This window comes from Callospermophilus lateralis, chromosome 11, assembly GCF_048772815.1.
Source record: "Callospermophilus lateralis isolate mCalLat2 chromosome 11, mCalLat2.hap1, whole genome shotgun sequence".
NCBI classification, from domain to species: Eukaryota; Metazoa; Chordata; class Mammalia; order Rodentia; family Sciuridae; genus Callospermophilus; species Callospermophilus lateralis.
In genome coordinates, this window is record NC_135315.1 from 63,339,275 (window position 1) to 63,353,791 (window position 14,517).

At 45.1% G+C, this 14,517-nt stretch overlaps 1 protein-coding gene across 5 annotated transcripts in view; it reads right to left on the minus strand.

The window, feature by feature from the left end:
* Positions 1–14,517, minus strand: part of Mprip (myosin phosphatase Rho interacting protein) — a 139,494-nt gene that overhangs the window by 106,435 nt on the left and 18,542 nt on the right. For all 5 annotated transcript variants that reach the window (XM_076869206.1, XM_076869204.1, XM_076869208.1 and 2 more), the window contains exon 2: positions 653–730. In XM_076869206.1, coding sequence (XP_076725321.1) covers positions 653–730 — 78 coding nt within the window. The remainder of the gene's footprint in view (positions 1–652; positions 731–14,517) is intronic.

The following is a 14,517-nucleotide window of genomic DNA, read 5'->3' on the forward strand; positions in this document are numbered from 1 at the left end:
CCAAGAGAAGGGGAAGGGGAGCTCCAGAACACAAGGGAGGCGAAGCAGCAGAGCTGGAGCAGTTGGTACCCAGAAGGGAGCGCACAAAAATGGAAGGGCAGTGTTTTGCCTAAAGACAACCTAAAAGGGCTTCCTGGCCGAGAACAAGCCATCAGGCAGGATGATGCTGGTCGACCACCTGGACTCCAGCAGTCACCTGGCCTGGCTGGGGGCCAGGAGAGAGGGCAATGTGATGTTTAAGGTGCACTCTGGCCCTGCCCCCGCCAACAATGCTCCTGGTTCTGGACCCTCGGCTCCCAGGGAGCTGCAGGAGACACTCTTGGAACCGAGAACCACATCAGTATAATGCACAGGTGCTCAGCTGCTCTTCTGGCTTCCAATTAACTGGGCAGAATCAAGAGCCACGCTGATCCACAAAACAGATGGCACCCACATGAGAGCATCTTGTTTTGAAGGGAAGACTTTGAAAAAAATATGCCTAATTGAGACTTTCTGTGAGCCCTGTGAGTTCACCAAATGGGGGTCTCAGTCAGCCTGCCATCCTAGGACATCCATTCTTGTCTTCCTCCTCCATTCTGCCAATGTGCCCTCAGAGGGCCTCTCTGCTCTCTCTGGTCCCCGCCACCCTGAGAATTCACTCTGGTGCTCTTACCCGAGACCGATGCACTGGGTTGTCAAAATCTGTCCCATCTGGAGCCAGGAGCAGCCAGCCACCATAAATGGGTTTTGCCTAGAAGAGAAAAAGGAGGAAAGATCATCAGAGGCTTGAACCATAGCAAGAAAGACCAGGTCAAGTTGACAAACACAAAGTCACCCCAGCTCAGCTGAACATGCCTTCCCTCCCAAGCTACAGACTCTCCAAGGCAGATGCACTAGAGTAATAAGTTAGGGGGATTCTATAACATCCAGGGCAGAGGGGAGAAAGCAGATTCCGGCAGGAGTCGGAAAACACTGAAAGATCATAGGCTACCTCCCTCAAGTTCCTGAGCAACACATTAAGATCTGGGGTGGGGTGGGGGGTGGCATTTTATTCAATAAGAATGTGAGTGCCAGCATGTAGTAGCATCAGAAATATGTCAACAACACAGCCCCTAGTCCTCATCCTGAAGATGAAAAGCAGGGCCGGGGAGAAACACTCTGCTAGTGATCAAGGATCAAGTCTATACCATCTAAGGAGTCACCGCCCATTGGCTGTAGCCAGAAGACAAAAACCTTCTGAGCTTCAAGCCTCCCATTTTAGAGGTGAGAATTTTGACACTTCTATCTATATCTCACAAGTTTATGGGAGGATTGATAAGATACTACAAGTAGAATCCAGCATCAGGATGTAAAATGGTGCAGCCACTTTGGAACACAGCCTGGCAGCTCCTCAAAACGATCATTGAAGAGTTACCATAAGCCCCAGCAAACCCATTCCTATGTACATGCACCCACGAAAACTGAAAACAGGTGCTGAAATAAAAACCTGTACACAAATGTTCCTCACAACATCATTCACAATCACCAAAAGGTGGTAACTACTTAAATGTCTGTCCATAGATAAATGAATGAACAGATATGGTCTAGCCATACATGGAACATTACTTAGCCATAAAAAAGAGAGTAGTACTGATGCATGCTATAACATGCAAGAAACTTAAAAAAAAAAAAAAAAAAAGCCAGACACAAAGGCCCACCATATGCAGGCAAATCAACAGATCAGAAATATTAGGAGGAGAGGGGATGGAGTTTCTGCTGATGGGTAATAAAAGGTAATAAAATATGGAGGTAATAAAAATATTTGGGAATGAGATAGTGGAGCTAGTTGCACAACATTGTGAATATGCTAAAACCAGATGAATTGTACGTTTTAAAAGGGTGAATTTTGTGGTATGTGAATTATATCTCAATAAAAACATAAGAAAAAACACACTAAGCATGGTGTCTGGCCTGTAAATTCTCAAAAAACGTTAGGCACTGTCTATTATATTTTTACTGTCCAAAGAGTACCCCACTCCCAAGACCCTAGCAGTGGGAGCTCAACTCAGGTTATAAGAACAAAGACAGACACTCTGACTCCATCCCTCTCCCTCTTCACCCAGCTGGCAAGAGGGGCGGGAAAAGGCATAGCCCAGCCACGTAACCATTACCCTGTGGAGGGCAGTAACACCAAGGAAAACGGTCCCCCGACTTTTGGTCACACAACAATCTCTGGACAAGCCTTGGGAGCCCTCTTATAAACCCTTTCCATGCTGAGAGGTTCATACCCCCTCCCTTCACTGTGGAATCTAATAATATGGGACTCACAAAGGGCAGGTCACACAGCCCCCAGGCTGAGACAGGAGTCCTCTCTTTCCTCGACTTCTTTCTGCAGACCTGAGACCCCCTGGGAACACTGACTTACCCCACTAGCAGAGTGCGTAAAAGGGCTGTAGGCCTGAGGTGGGGCAGGCTGCAGGGAGAAGAGGTACTGATTTTGAAGAAACACCAGAGAGGTTGCTGGCAGAGGGCGGGGCTTACAGACACCACCCTCCCAGGCCAAGAGGTCCATGAAATGAAATGAGCAAAGGAAACAGAGGTCTATTTTCTCTGAAAATACCAGGAGCATCCTGCAGTCCCCAGGTGAATGAGCACACCAGGCCTCTCTCCACGTGGCTCTAGGTGAGCACTCCAAGTGGACCCCATCAAACCCACCTAAGGCATGGGAAAGTCACGGCCTCAGTCAAATGTCAGACAGCTCTCTGTGTGTACCAATACCCAGTGACTCCCACTCGGTCTCGCAGCTGGCCCACAGGTCCCCCACCTGGGAGGTCCGCAGGCTAGACCACGAAGCTGTTGCTCTACCTCAACCTGGTTTAATATATGCCAGGTTGCTGGTCTCTGGCTACAGGGCTTTGGGGTGGCATCACATCAGTAAGCTACACCTAGCAGGACTTCCCAAAAAAGGACAGTTAGGCCAGGCGCAGTGGCATATACCTGTAATCCCAGTGGCTTGGAAGGCTGAGAGACAAGGATCATGAGTTCAAAGTCAGCCTTAGCAACTTGGAGAGGCCCTAAGCAACAGGGTCTTTAGTGAGACCCTGTCTCAAGATTAAAAAAAAAAAAAAAAAAAAAAGCGGGGGCGGGGAGCGCTGGGGATGTGACTCAGTGGTTAAGCATTCCTGGGTTCAATGCCTGGTACCAAGCGGGGGCGGGGGGAGGACAATGGGAACCTACAGGACTGGCACAAGTTCCCTCAGAACCCAGGCTAACCATGGTCTCAACCCAAATCCTTATTTGCATCATTATTCATTCAACGACCATCTGGCCAGCCCTACTACATGCATGGCCCTGTGTGCTGCACATTAGGGACTCTGCTGGCACCCACCAGCTAGGTGTAGCCAGAGATCACAGATCATGACCCAGATCACAGTGAAGGCAAGCCCAGCAAATGGAGTGTCCAGAGCAGGAAACAAAGGTTCCAGAAGAAGGCACCTGCTAGGAAGCAGATGACCCCACTGAAAGCATCTACCAAGGCAAATCCAGAGAGACAGAAGCAGCTTAGTGGCTGCCTGGGGATGAAGGGATAGGAGGGTTGAGAGCCAGGTTTCTTTTGGGGACAATGAAATCAAAAACTTAACTGTGTTGGTAACTGCACCTCTCTGGGAATACTCTAAAAATAATTGAATTACACATTTTTAGTGGGTCATTTGTATGGTGTGAATTTTGTCTCGATAAAGCTTTTTTTCTGTACTGGGGATTGAGCCAAATCCCCACTCCTTTCTGTATTTTATTTAGAGACAGGGTCTCACTAAATTGCTAAGGCCTCACTAAGTTGCTGAGGCTGGCTTTGAACTCACAATACTCCTGCCTCAGCCTCCTGAGCTGCTGCAATTACAGGTGTGCGCCCCTGTGCCTGGCTTCACTATAGCTGTTTTAAAAAAACATTTACCAAGGACTGTCAGCAGTGGGGGAGCAAAGGCTCCTCCTTCATCAGCTCCAGACTACAGGCAGCTACCTCCCCTTCTCCCCAACCTGGAGCACTCAAGCTTCTAGGGAGGGATCAAGTTTTCAGGTGGCTGCCCCAGTCAGATTTCAGAAGCTTCATTCAGAGACACAGGGACAAAGGTTACCAAGTCAACAACCAGACCACCAGTTGGTAGAAAGGAGCTGCGTGGGCCAGACAGGCAGAGGGGAATAGAAGGCCCAGAGTACACTGAGCGGGCCCGCAGGGTGTGGGAGGGTGAGAGCTCCCAGAGGGCCGTGAGGATGTCTGCAGCTGAACGCCAACTAGAACCATGCAGCTCAGGGCCACAGAAGGGGTGGGTCACCCCCAGCACCCTCAGCCCACACACGCACACACCGTGGTCTGGGCTGGAAAGGACTCTCCGGCAAGGGCACAGTGAGCAGCCATCTTTAACCCTCAGACCTTTCCCACTGAGAGCCCCAGACCACAACCAGTGCTACAGTCCCAGATAGCACCACACAGGACCCCCACTCGCACTGCCGTTTCCCTCTCCCCACAGCCTGGCCAAAGTGTCTGCTGGGTCACCCCAGCTCTCTCACCCTGCCCCTTGCCTGGCAATCCCACCCATCCCTCAGGGCTCTACACCCCTTCCTCAAGGGGCCATCCTGACCTCCTAGGTCAGCATCTAGTGACTCACCTCCATCATTACGACAATGACCCATTTCAGAATTAATGTGTGCCTGTCGTTTCACCATGTAATTACACTGCCCAAACATGTCTGCCCCTCACCTTAGAACCTTCACTCCAGGACACAGGGTGGGGTAGGCCCCCTCCAGCTATGTCCCCCATCTGAAGGCAGGCCTAAGAGGGACAAGAAGGGAAGGCAGGCAAGGGGCCAGTCAACTGTGCCTGCAGATCAGTTCTGCTGGGTACTCATTGCTCTCTCTCCCGCTAAGCTTCCTGTTTTTTGGAGAACCTATGGTCCTGACTCAGTCACCCTGACCTTGTCCCCCAGGCATGGAAAGGACTGCTAGGAAGAGCTACTGTTCTGCCAATACCTAAAAATGCCACATGCTCCAACCATCACCGTGGAGTCACCACGTCTATAAGTCCAGGAGTAACTCTGACAGAAGGCCCACAAACAGAGGCAGGAGAGAGCTCAAAAGGAAGCTGGCCTATCAGCTGAGTGCACTGTGGAACTGAGTGGTGCACTCAGTTTTGCTCTTCTCTGGCTTTGGAGGACACAGGGAAGCAGGTGTCTGCAGCTGACACTGGAAACTGGAGATGGGCTGCCAGGACCCACGGGAGAGGTCTGAGATCCATTTCACACAGGCCCACACAGCAGGCCTTCTGCACTAGCAGGTCTTCTGCACAGGTCCTCCAGAGAAGGCACAGAGCTCCAGATCCCCAGAGAAGTCACCAAACCTGAGCTACTTGTCCTCCCACACAACCTGTACAAACCAGAGGCTACATGTCAGGCTGCTCTCTGGGAGGACTGCGGGGAAGTCCTTTTAAACCCTTTTAAAAATGGTGACTTGAAACTTCTGTCTCCTGAATGATGGGGAAGATACAATTCTCCCTATTCCTCCTGCTAAACACAACTGAAATCCTGGGCATCATGAGTAAGACAAACATAAGACCCTGAAAGGAGGGTAGCAGAAAACAGAAAGGCTCAGGACCTCAGCAACCAAGAAAAAATACAGTGCTGATTTCCTTAGGCTCGCCTTTTGCCTCATTATCCCGGACTGGGTACTCGAGAGGCTGGCAACCTGGAAATACCAATGGACACAGATAGAAGAAGAAAAAAAAGCCCAGTCAGGCATCATGACGCACACCTATAATCCCAGCAACTTGGGAGGCTGAGGCAGGAGGATCCCAAGTTGAAGACCAGCCTCAGAAACTTAGATAGACCCTGTCTCAAAATAAAATAAAAAGGGGGCTTGAGTGGTGGCTCAGTGGTAGAGCGTCTGCCTAGCATGTGTGAGGCACTGGGTTCTATTCTCAGCACCACATATAAATAAATAAAATAAAGGGCCATTGACAACTAAAAAATAAAATAAATAAAATGAAATAAAAAGGGCTAGAGACGGAGTTCAGTGGCAGAGTGCCCCTGAGTTCAGTCTCTAGCACTGAGGAAGGAAGGAAGGAAGGAAGGAAGGAAGGAAGGGAGGGAGGGAGGGAGGGAGGGAGGGAGGAGCAAGCTGCTCCCTGAGCTACAGAGCCAGAAAGGACCAGCCTTTCAGAGAGACTGCAGCCCCACCCTCAAGTGAGTGAAGGCTGGGCATGGACCCTGCCGGCTGTCACAAGACACCTCAACACTCTGTCCAGGCTGTGTCAGAAAACGCCAAGTAGGGAGCCAAGGTGTTCATTTCCCCACCCCAACCCCCCAAAAGGGGGTCCCTCCCTCTCCCTACAGAGGCCCACTGCCCAGGAGTAATGAACCAATCCCACTTGGCAGTAATGAACCATCCCTACCTCAAGGGTCAAGGGAGAACAAGTGGAGCACATGGGACCCCCAATCCCCTCCTGAACAGTGTCAGAAAAGCTGATACTTGCCATCTTGCAAGATGACAATCATGGGGCTGGGGAGACATAGCTCAGTTAGTAGAGTGCTTGCCTTGCATACACAAGGCCCTGGGTTCAATGCCCAGCACACACACACACACACACACACACACACACACACACACACATGACAATCATGTCATCAGAGTCCCTCAAGGATAGGAGGAAGGTAAGACAGTAAGAGTCTTCAGAGAATGGCTGGAAAAACTCTCTAATTGAACAAGAGTGGCAACTTACAAATTCAGGAAGCTAAGTGAGCTCTGAAGGATAGAGCAAAAAAAGTCCACCCAAGACACATCGTAATTAAACCAAAGAAAAACTAAAGGCAAAGAAAAAATCCTGGAAGCAACCAAAGAACAATGACACCTTGTGAACAGGACTAGAAGACCTCGCATTAGGAACTGTGACAGCCAGAAGGAAGGGACAGGGCTCCTCAGGCACTGAGAGGAAACAGAATCCTGCCCTAGTGGAGATGGCCTCAGGAACAAAAAGGAAATCAAGATATTCCTGGATGAAGGACAACTAAGGGAATCTGCTAACGGCCTGACCCCTAAAAAAAATGGCCAAAGTTCTCCAAACAAAAAGGGAAGCCAGAATCTGAGATGGAATCTTGGAACATCCAAAAGAAACCAAGAACACAGCAAACAAACAAACAAAAACATGGTAAAGAATTAGGCTTTCCTTACTTGGGTTTTCTGAATTATGTCTGATAACTAAAGCCAAAATTTTAACACTGTTTATGGTTTCAAACATATACAAGGAAAAGCTTAAGATAATTACACAGGGAAAGATAAAGACATAACCCAGGTACTCTCTTCTCTTGAACTAGTTAAACAATATAACCAGTAGATGTATATGACAGAGTGCCTAAAGAAATCATTAAAATATTCATACCAAAAGATACATTGAATATAGGTCAATCAAAATAAAACTCTTTAAAAAAAAAAGTTCAAGTAGCCCACAGTAAGAAGGAAAAAGAAAACAAAAACCAGAGGGACCAAACAAAACAGAAAAAATTATAGCCTAATAATGGTATTAAACATGAATGGGCTGAATGTATTAATTAAAACACAGAGACTGGAAGACTAAATTTTTTAAATGGCCCAAGTATATACAAGTAATTTATTGCAAATACAATGATTACAAGCAGGGTAGTAAAGATACATCTTGTAACTATTCATCAATGGAGAGCAGAGTTGCTATGTTAATAAATAAAGCATATTCAGCACGAATAAAATCACCAAACTGAGAAGAATGTTACATAATGATAAAAGGGTGAACTCACCAAGACCTAGCAAGCCTAAATGTACATGCAGCAAACAGCTGCAAAATAACATGAAGTTAATACTAATAGAACTGAAAGGAAAGATGCGCAAATCCAATTATAACTGAAGACTTCAACATCCCTCAGAATCTTTCAATCCTGTAACAACTGATGAATAAGTAGATATTTAAATCAGCAAGGATACAGAAGAAAGCAACACCATTATCATGGTTTGAATGTTTGTTCCTTTCAAAATCAGATTAAAATGTAATTGATTGCAATCAGAGTTGAGACCTCTGAGAGGTGAACAAGTCCCCTCATGGACAGTACTACTGCCATCATAAAAGGGCAACTTTGGCCCTGTCTGTCTTTACGCCCTTCTACCTACACCTTCTGCCCTGTGACGATTTTGCCAGAGGGCCCTAAGTCAGATGCGGGCCCTAAGTCAGATGCCGGAGTCTTGATCTTGGTCTTCCCAGGCAAGAAAATAAATTTATAATTACTCAGTTTAGGTCTTCTACTATAACAGCACAAATAAAAATTAAGAACAACCATCAACCAACAGAATCTGGCATTAATAGAACAGTTCATCAAACAGCAGAATACACACTCTTTTTCAGTGTCCATAGAACACATACCCAAACAGAGCCTATCCTGGGCCATAAAACAAAACTCAGTAGATTAAAATGAATGAAATCCAATGAACCAGATATCAAGAACAGAAAGACAACAAGAAAATCTTCAAACACCCAGAAACTAAATGACATACTTTTAAACAATTTTATGGGTCAAAGATTAAATCAAGGGAAATTCTTTTCTCAAAAAAAATTATTTTAAAAAAGTAAAATAAAATGTATCAAAGTTTGTGGGACATAGCTAAAGAATGCTGAGAGAACATTGCAGCATTAAAATGCTTACCTTAGAAGAGAGGAAAGGTTTCAATCTAAGTTCCACCTCAATAACTTAGAAAAAGAAGTATAAGATATACCCAAGGCAAGAAAAAAAGAAGGAAATAACAAAAATAAGGTCAGAATCAATACACTGAAAAACAAATCAGTTCTTTGAAAAAACAGATAAAACCGATAAGCTTCTGTCAACAACAAAGAATGTAAAAATTAAAGTACCAGAAAAGAAATAGGAGCTATCACTATAGATTCTTGAGAAATCAGAAGCATAATGTATTGTTCATACCATGAACAAGTCCACAAACGTTAAACCACTTAGATAAAATGGACCAATTTCACTAAAAAAACACAGAAAACCTTAATGACTGAATGACTGTTAAAGAAACTAAATATGTAATGTATTTTAAAACTCCCCCAAAACAGGTCTCAGGCCTACATGGTTTTACCGGAAAAGTCTACCAAATGTTTAAAGAATCAACACCAACTCTACATAATCTTTTTGAGAAAACAGAAGAAGAGACACTTTCAATGCATTTTAGGAAACTAGTCGTACCCTGACAGAACCAGGAAAACACAATACAAAAATCAGTCAAAATACAAAAGCATAATACCCCTTACGAACACAGACTCAAAAATCCACAAACTATGAGCAAATAGAATTATATAATAAAACCAAGTGGGGCTTATTTCAGGGATGTTAGTTTAATTACAGCAAATACCAACTGATGTAATCTACCACATTAGCAGGCTAAAGAAGAAAAAACACAAAGTCGTATCAACTGACATGGGAAAATGTAACGAAATCCAACATCCACTCACGATTTTATAAACCTGTCAGAAGTGTAGGAAGAGGGAAACTTCCTCATCTTGATTCAGAGCATTTATGAAAACCTTCAATTAATGGTGAAAGACAGAACATTTGCTTTCTAAGATCAGGACCAAGTCAATACTGTCTATTCTCAACTCTCATTCAACACACTGTGAGAATTTCTAGCCTGTGCAAGAAGATAATAAAAGGCATAGATTGATAAGAAACAAAACATTTATAGATGACACAGTTGTCTATGTGGAAAACCACACATAATCTCCAGAAACCTCCCAGAACTAGTGGGTTCAGTTAAGATTCCAGGTTACAGTATCAGTGTACGAAAATCAGTATTAGTTCTATATACTAACATGAACACGTGGATATCAAAATCAAAAATACAGCAAATACCATTCACCACTGATCTCACAAAAATGAAATACTTAGGTGTAAATCCAACAAAACATGTACAAGACTTACATGCTGATCATTCTACAATGAAGAAAGAAATCAAAGATGATCTAAATAAATGGAGAGATAATACTGTGTTTACAGACTATAAAATTCTTAAGATGTTGATTCTCCCCAAACTGATATAAAGGTGAATGTAATTCTTATTCAAATCCCATTCTTGTAGATACAAATAAGATTATTCTAAAATTCATATGAAAGGTAAACAAAGTAGAATAGTTTTTTTAATTATAAAAGAGTAAAGAAGGAGTCATCTACCTATCCAATCACAAGACTTATTACATATCCACAGTAATCAGGAGTCTGTGGTATCAGAGCAAGGTCAGAAACATTGATCAATGAAATAGAACAGACAACCCAGTAATCAACCCACATGAATGTGCCAAATTAACTTCTAAAAAAAGGTGCAGATGCATCGCAATTAAGGAAGGACAGCCTTTCAACAAATGATGCTGGAACAAGTGTTCATGCACAGGAAAAACAAAATGCTCACACTGATATAAAAATTAGCTTTATATAAAATTTAACTCAAAATGGAACACAAACATACATTGAGAAATCAGATTTCATTAAAATGAAAAGTCGACTGTTCTGTAAAAGGCCCTGCTAGCAAGATGGAGGAAGAAAAAGGCACAGGATAGGACAAAATGTTTGCAAATGACCTTTTTGACTACAAACTAATATCTAGAATATATAAAGTTCTCTCAAAACTCGATAGTAAAAAATAAAATAAATGACCCAATTAGGACACAAGCAAAAGACATTTCACAGAGAATTTACAGATGCTCATGAGAAGACATTCATCATTATTGGGAAAATTAAAATTAAAATCACTGGAGATACTACTATACAATGGCTAAAATTCTTTTTAAAAGGTAACAACACCAAAGGCTGACAAGGATGTAAACAAAGTATATCACCCATATAGTGCTGATGAAAATCAATCTGGAAGTTTCTTAAAAACTAACCATAGGATTATTGTATGACCAGGAACTGAGTTCCTGGATATTTATTCCACAGAAATGAAAACATACATTCCCACAAAACGACATACAAATGGTGATATCAGCTTTATTCACAACAGTCAAAAACTGGAAACAACCCATACATCCTTCAGCAGGTGAACAAACTGTGGCTCACCATCCCACGCAATACTAGTCAGCAACGAAAAGGAATGAACTACTGACACACACGACCACTTGGATGTCCCAGATGAGTGGAAAAAGGAACTCCAGCAAAAAAAAAAGTCAAAGGCTACATGCTGTATGATTCCACTTGTAAAACATTCATTCCTGAGATGTGAAATGTACAGGAAAGAACAGATTCTCAGTTGTTGGAATGAGGCAGAGTTGGTGGGACAGGAGAAGTGGCTGGGAGGACCCTGTGGGGATAGATGCTATGAATCCTGACTGCAGCAGTATCAGCATCCTGGCTGTGACTTGCACCTCCTGCACTGCAGGCTGTCACCATGGGGAAAATTGGTGGAAGAGTACAAGGATTACTCTGTGTTATCTTACAACTTTAAGGGAATCTACCATTATCTGAATATAAGGTTTTTGTTTTTGCTTTTTTGTTGTTTTTTTTTTGGGGGGGGGGTAACCAGGATTGGATCCAGGGGTGCTTAATCACTAAACCACATACCTAGCCCTTTTTATTTGAGTCAGGTCTCACTAACTTGCTAGGGGCTTGCTAAATTGCTGAGGCTGGCCTTGAATTTGTAATCCTCCTGCCACAGCCTCCAGAGTCGCTGAGATTACAGGCATGTACCACTGTGCCCAGCTATAAAAATTCATTTAAAAAAACAAAAACACATGGGGCTAGAGTTGTGACTCAGCAGTAGAGTGCTCGCCTTGCATGTGAGAGGCCCTGGGTTCGATCCTCAGCACCACATAAATAAATAAAATGAAGATACTGTGTTCAAATACAACTAAAAAAAAAAAATTAAAAAAAAAAAAAACCCAAACCTGCTACTTCCCAAATTTTCCCTCCACTCCAACCGCACACAGGTGTGGAATCCTGGAAAGGGGACCAGCCAAAGCCCCACAGCACTGGGGCTGCAACAGCCCCTGCAGGTAGTCCTTGAAGGTCTGCCAGCACCCTCCCCAAGCAGAGTCTGTCTGCGGAGTCCCTGAGATGTGTGGCTCGTATTCCACTGGCCGTGTCAGTGGCTTCTCCTGGAGACGGCATGCACATGTGCACTTGCACGCACACATGTACACACAGACATTCCCTCCCTCAGGCCCCCTACTTGACCACAATGAAGTTCCTCACCACCCTCCTGAGGGAGATCTGGGTTGTGTCAGGGAGAGGTCAACTGTCTCAATTCAGGCCAAGCGGGTGGGGCAGAGGCAGAAGCCAACATCCTGGCCTGCTTCACACAGTGCCGTCAAGCTGCCACATGGACGTTCCCCAGACACGAGCAGGCCTCTGGACCCAGTCACCCATCACAACCAGCCCCAAGGCACTCAACTGGTCATTCTCATCTTGGCTCCACGTGGCCTGTCTGTGGCTCAAAGAACAGGGAGAGAGCGATCAGTGACGGATCTCTAACAGGTGGTTTAACCCAGATTTCCTGTTCCCTTGGACTCAGGAACCTCGGAAGAGAAGCAGGCATGCAGAGAAGCAATCAGGCACAGCACCACCAGAACAACCAGTGAAGAAGTGTGGGTCTCACCCTTTCTGCCCCCATAATATCCTGCCCCCTGAAAGCCCTCCACGGTGCAGTGCCCCTCACCTCCTAAACCTTATCTCCCACACCAACGTCTCTCACAGGATAAGGTGATTCACAGTCCCACGCACAGCCTGTTCAAGACTCCATGCCCTTAGGCATCAGTAACTGACCCAAAGCCAGCCACTTAAGCAGTATGTGCTAGGGCTGTTCTGCCATTCCCTCAGCTCAGCCCAGGCACTCCACAGACCCTTCTGCTCGGCTCCTCTTACATGCACTTCAGGCCTCTGGTCTTTGCACAGCATTTCTACATGGTCAGTTCCTTACCCCACTCTGCAGAAGCTCCTGCTCTCCTCCAAGATCCTGCCTCCTGACTCTATGTCAGCCACACTCCTCTCTTATAACAACACAACCCCAACAGGAAACAAGAATCCAGTCTTCATCTAGCTAAGTTCCCAGTATAAAGCTGGGTTCTGGGGAATAAATAATCAAATAAATAGGTAGCTGACTCCACTTACTGATCATCACCCAGAACCTAACTGCTCTGCAGTCTTACTGGGAGTACTGCTGTTAAGGCTTCCCCAGGACCTGGAGAGCCTGGCTGCACCTCTGACTTCCATGACAAGATGCCAATCACCAGGATGGGCCAGTGCCCAACACCAAGGGGACAATCAGCGCCCTGAAGACTAAGTAGATTGCCAGTATAGCTGGGCTGAGCCTCAACTTGTGATCCTTCCTCCTCTACATGTCAAGTCCCTGGCCAGGCCACTGTGGGTATCCTGCACTCTCAGCAGCACATGGCCACATGCATTAAGAACCACAACATGCTGTGCTCCTGGTACAGTAAGTCTGCAGCCAGAGACTCAGCCTAAAGCAATGACAGAGCACAGCAAGAAGTTCCAGTCATGATGTGGGAAGAGCCCAATGTCCAACAGAAACAAGCCATTTGAAAGCTGCTACGTAACTCCTTCCAGGAGCACAAAACCACCCGTTATAATGTCCCAGACACTCCCATCCAATCATCACTTCCTGAACAGGCCCTCATGGCTTCATCTGCTCTGGGTCCTGGGTGACCAATACCCCCTGGAGGTATTCAGTAGAACCTCCCTAGCAGCCATTCTGAAGTTGAAGGTATAAACATGAGGCACACAGAGATCCTCCCTTGAGGGGCACCCAGAAGGAGACCAGACATGTGGGTAGGATGTCAAGGTGTTTGTAAAATATGTAAGGATGGCTTATGATCAGGAGCTGCGATAGTTAAGATGTGAATGTTCCCCAAGGGCCCATGTATTAAAGTCTTGGTGGACTGTAACAGGTAGAACCTTTAAGAGGTAGTGCCTAGTGAGAGGTCTTCAGGTCCCTGGGGAAGGGCATTCGTAAAGGGAATTGTGGGAAGCCAGCCCCCTCTTCACTCTTTTTCTGCCTCCCACAAGGTAAGTGGTTTTGCTCTGCATGCACTCCTGCCATGATGTGCTATCTTGCCACAGGCCCAAAAGCAATGGGTCCAACTCATCACAGACTGAAACCTCCAAAATTATAAGCCAAAATAAGCTTTTTTCTCTATAAATTAACTATTTCAGGTACTTTGTTATAGTGATGAAAAGATAACACAGGGGCTTGGATTGTGGCTCAGTGATGAAGCACAAACCTAGTGTGTACAGGGCCCAGGTTCAATCTTCAGCACCACATAAAATAAATAAATAAAATGAAAGGCATTGTGTCCATCTATAACTAAAAAAAAAAAAAAAAAATTAAAGAAGAAAAAAGATAACATAAGTCAATGAGAAAACAGCTAATTATTGACTGCTGGGGCCATGGGCAAATGTTAGAGGTGTTTTGCTTTGTTTGTTTGTTTGTTTGTTTACCAGGGATAGAACTCAGGGGCACTCAACCACTGGGCCATATCCCCAGCCC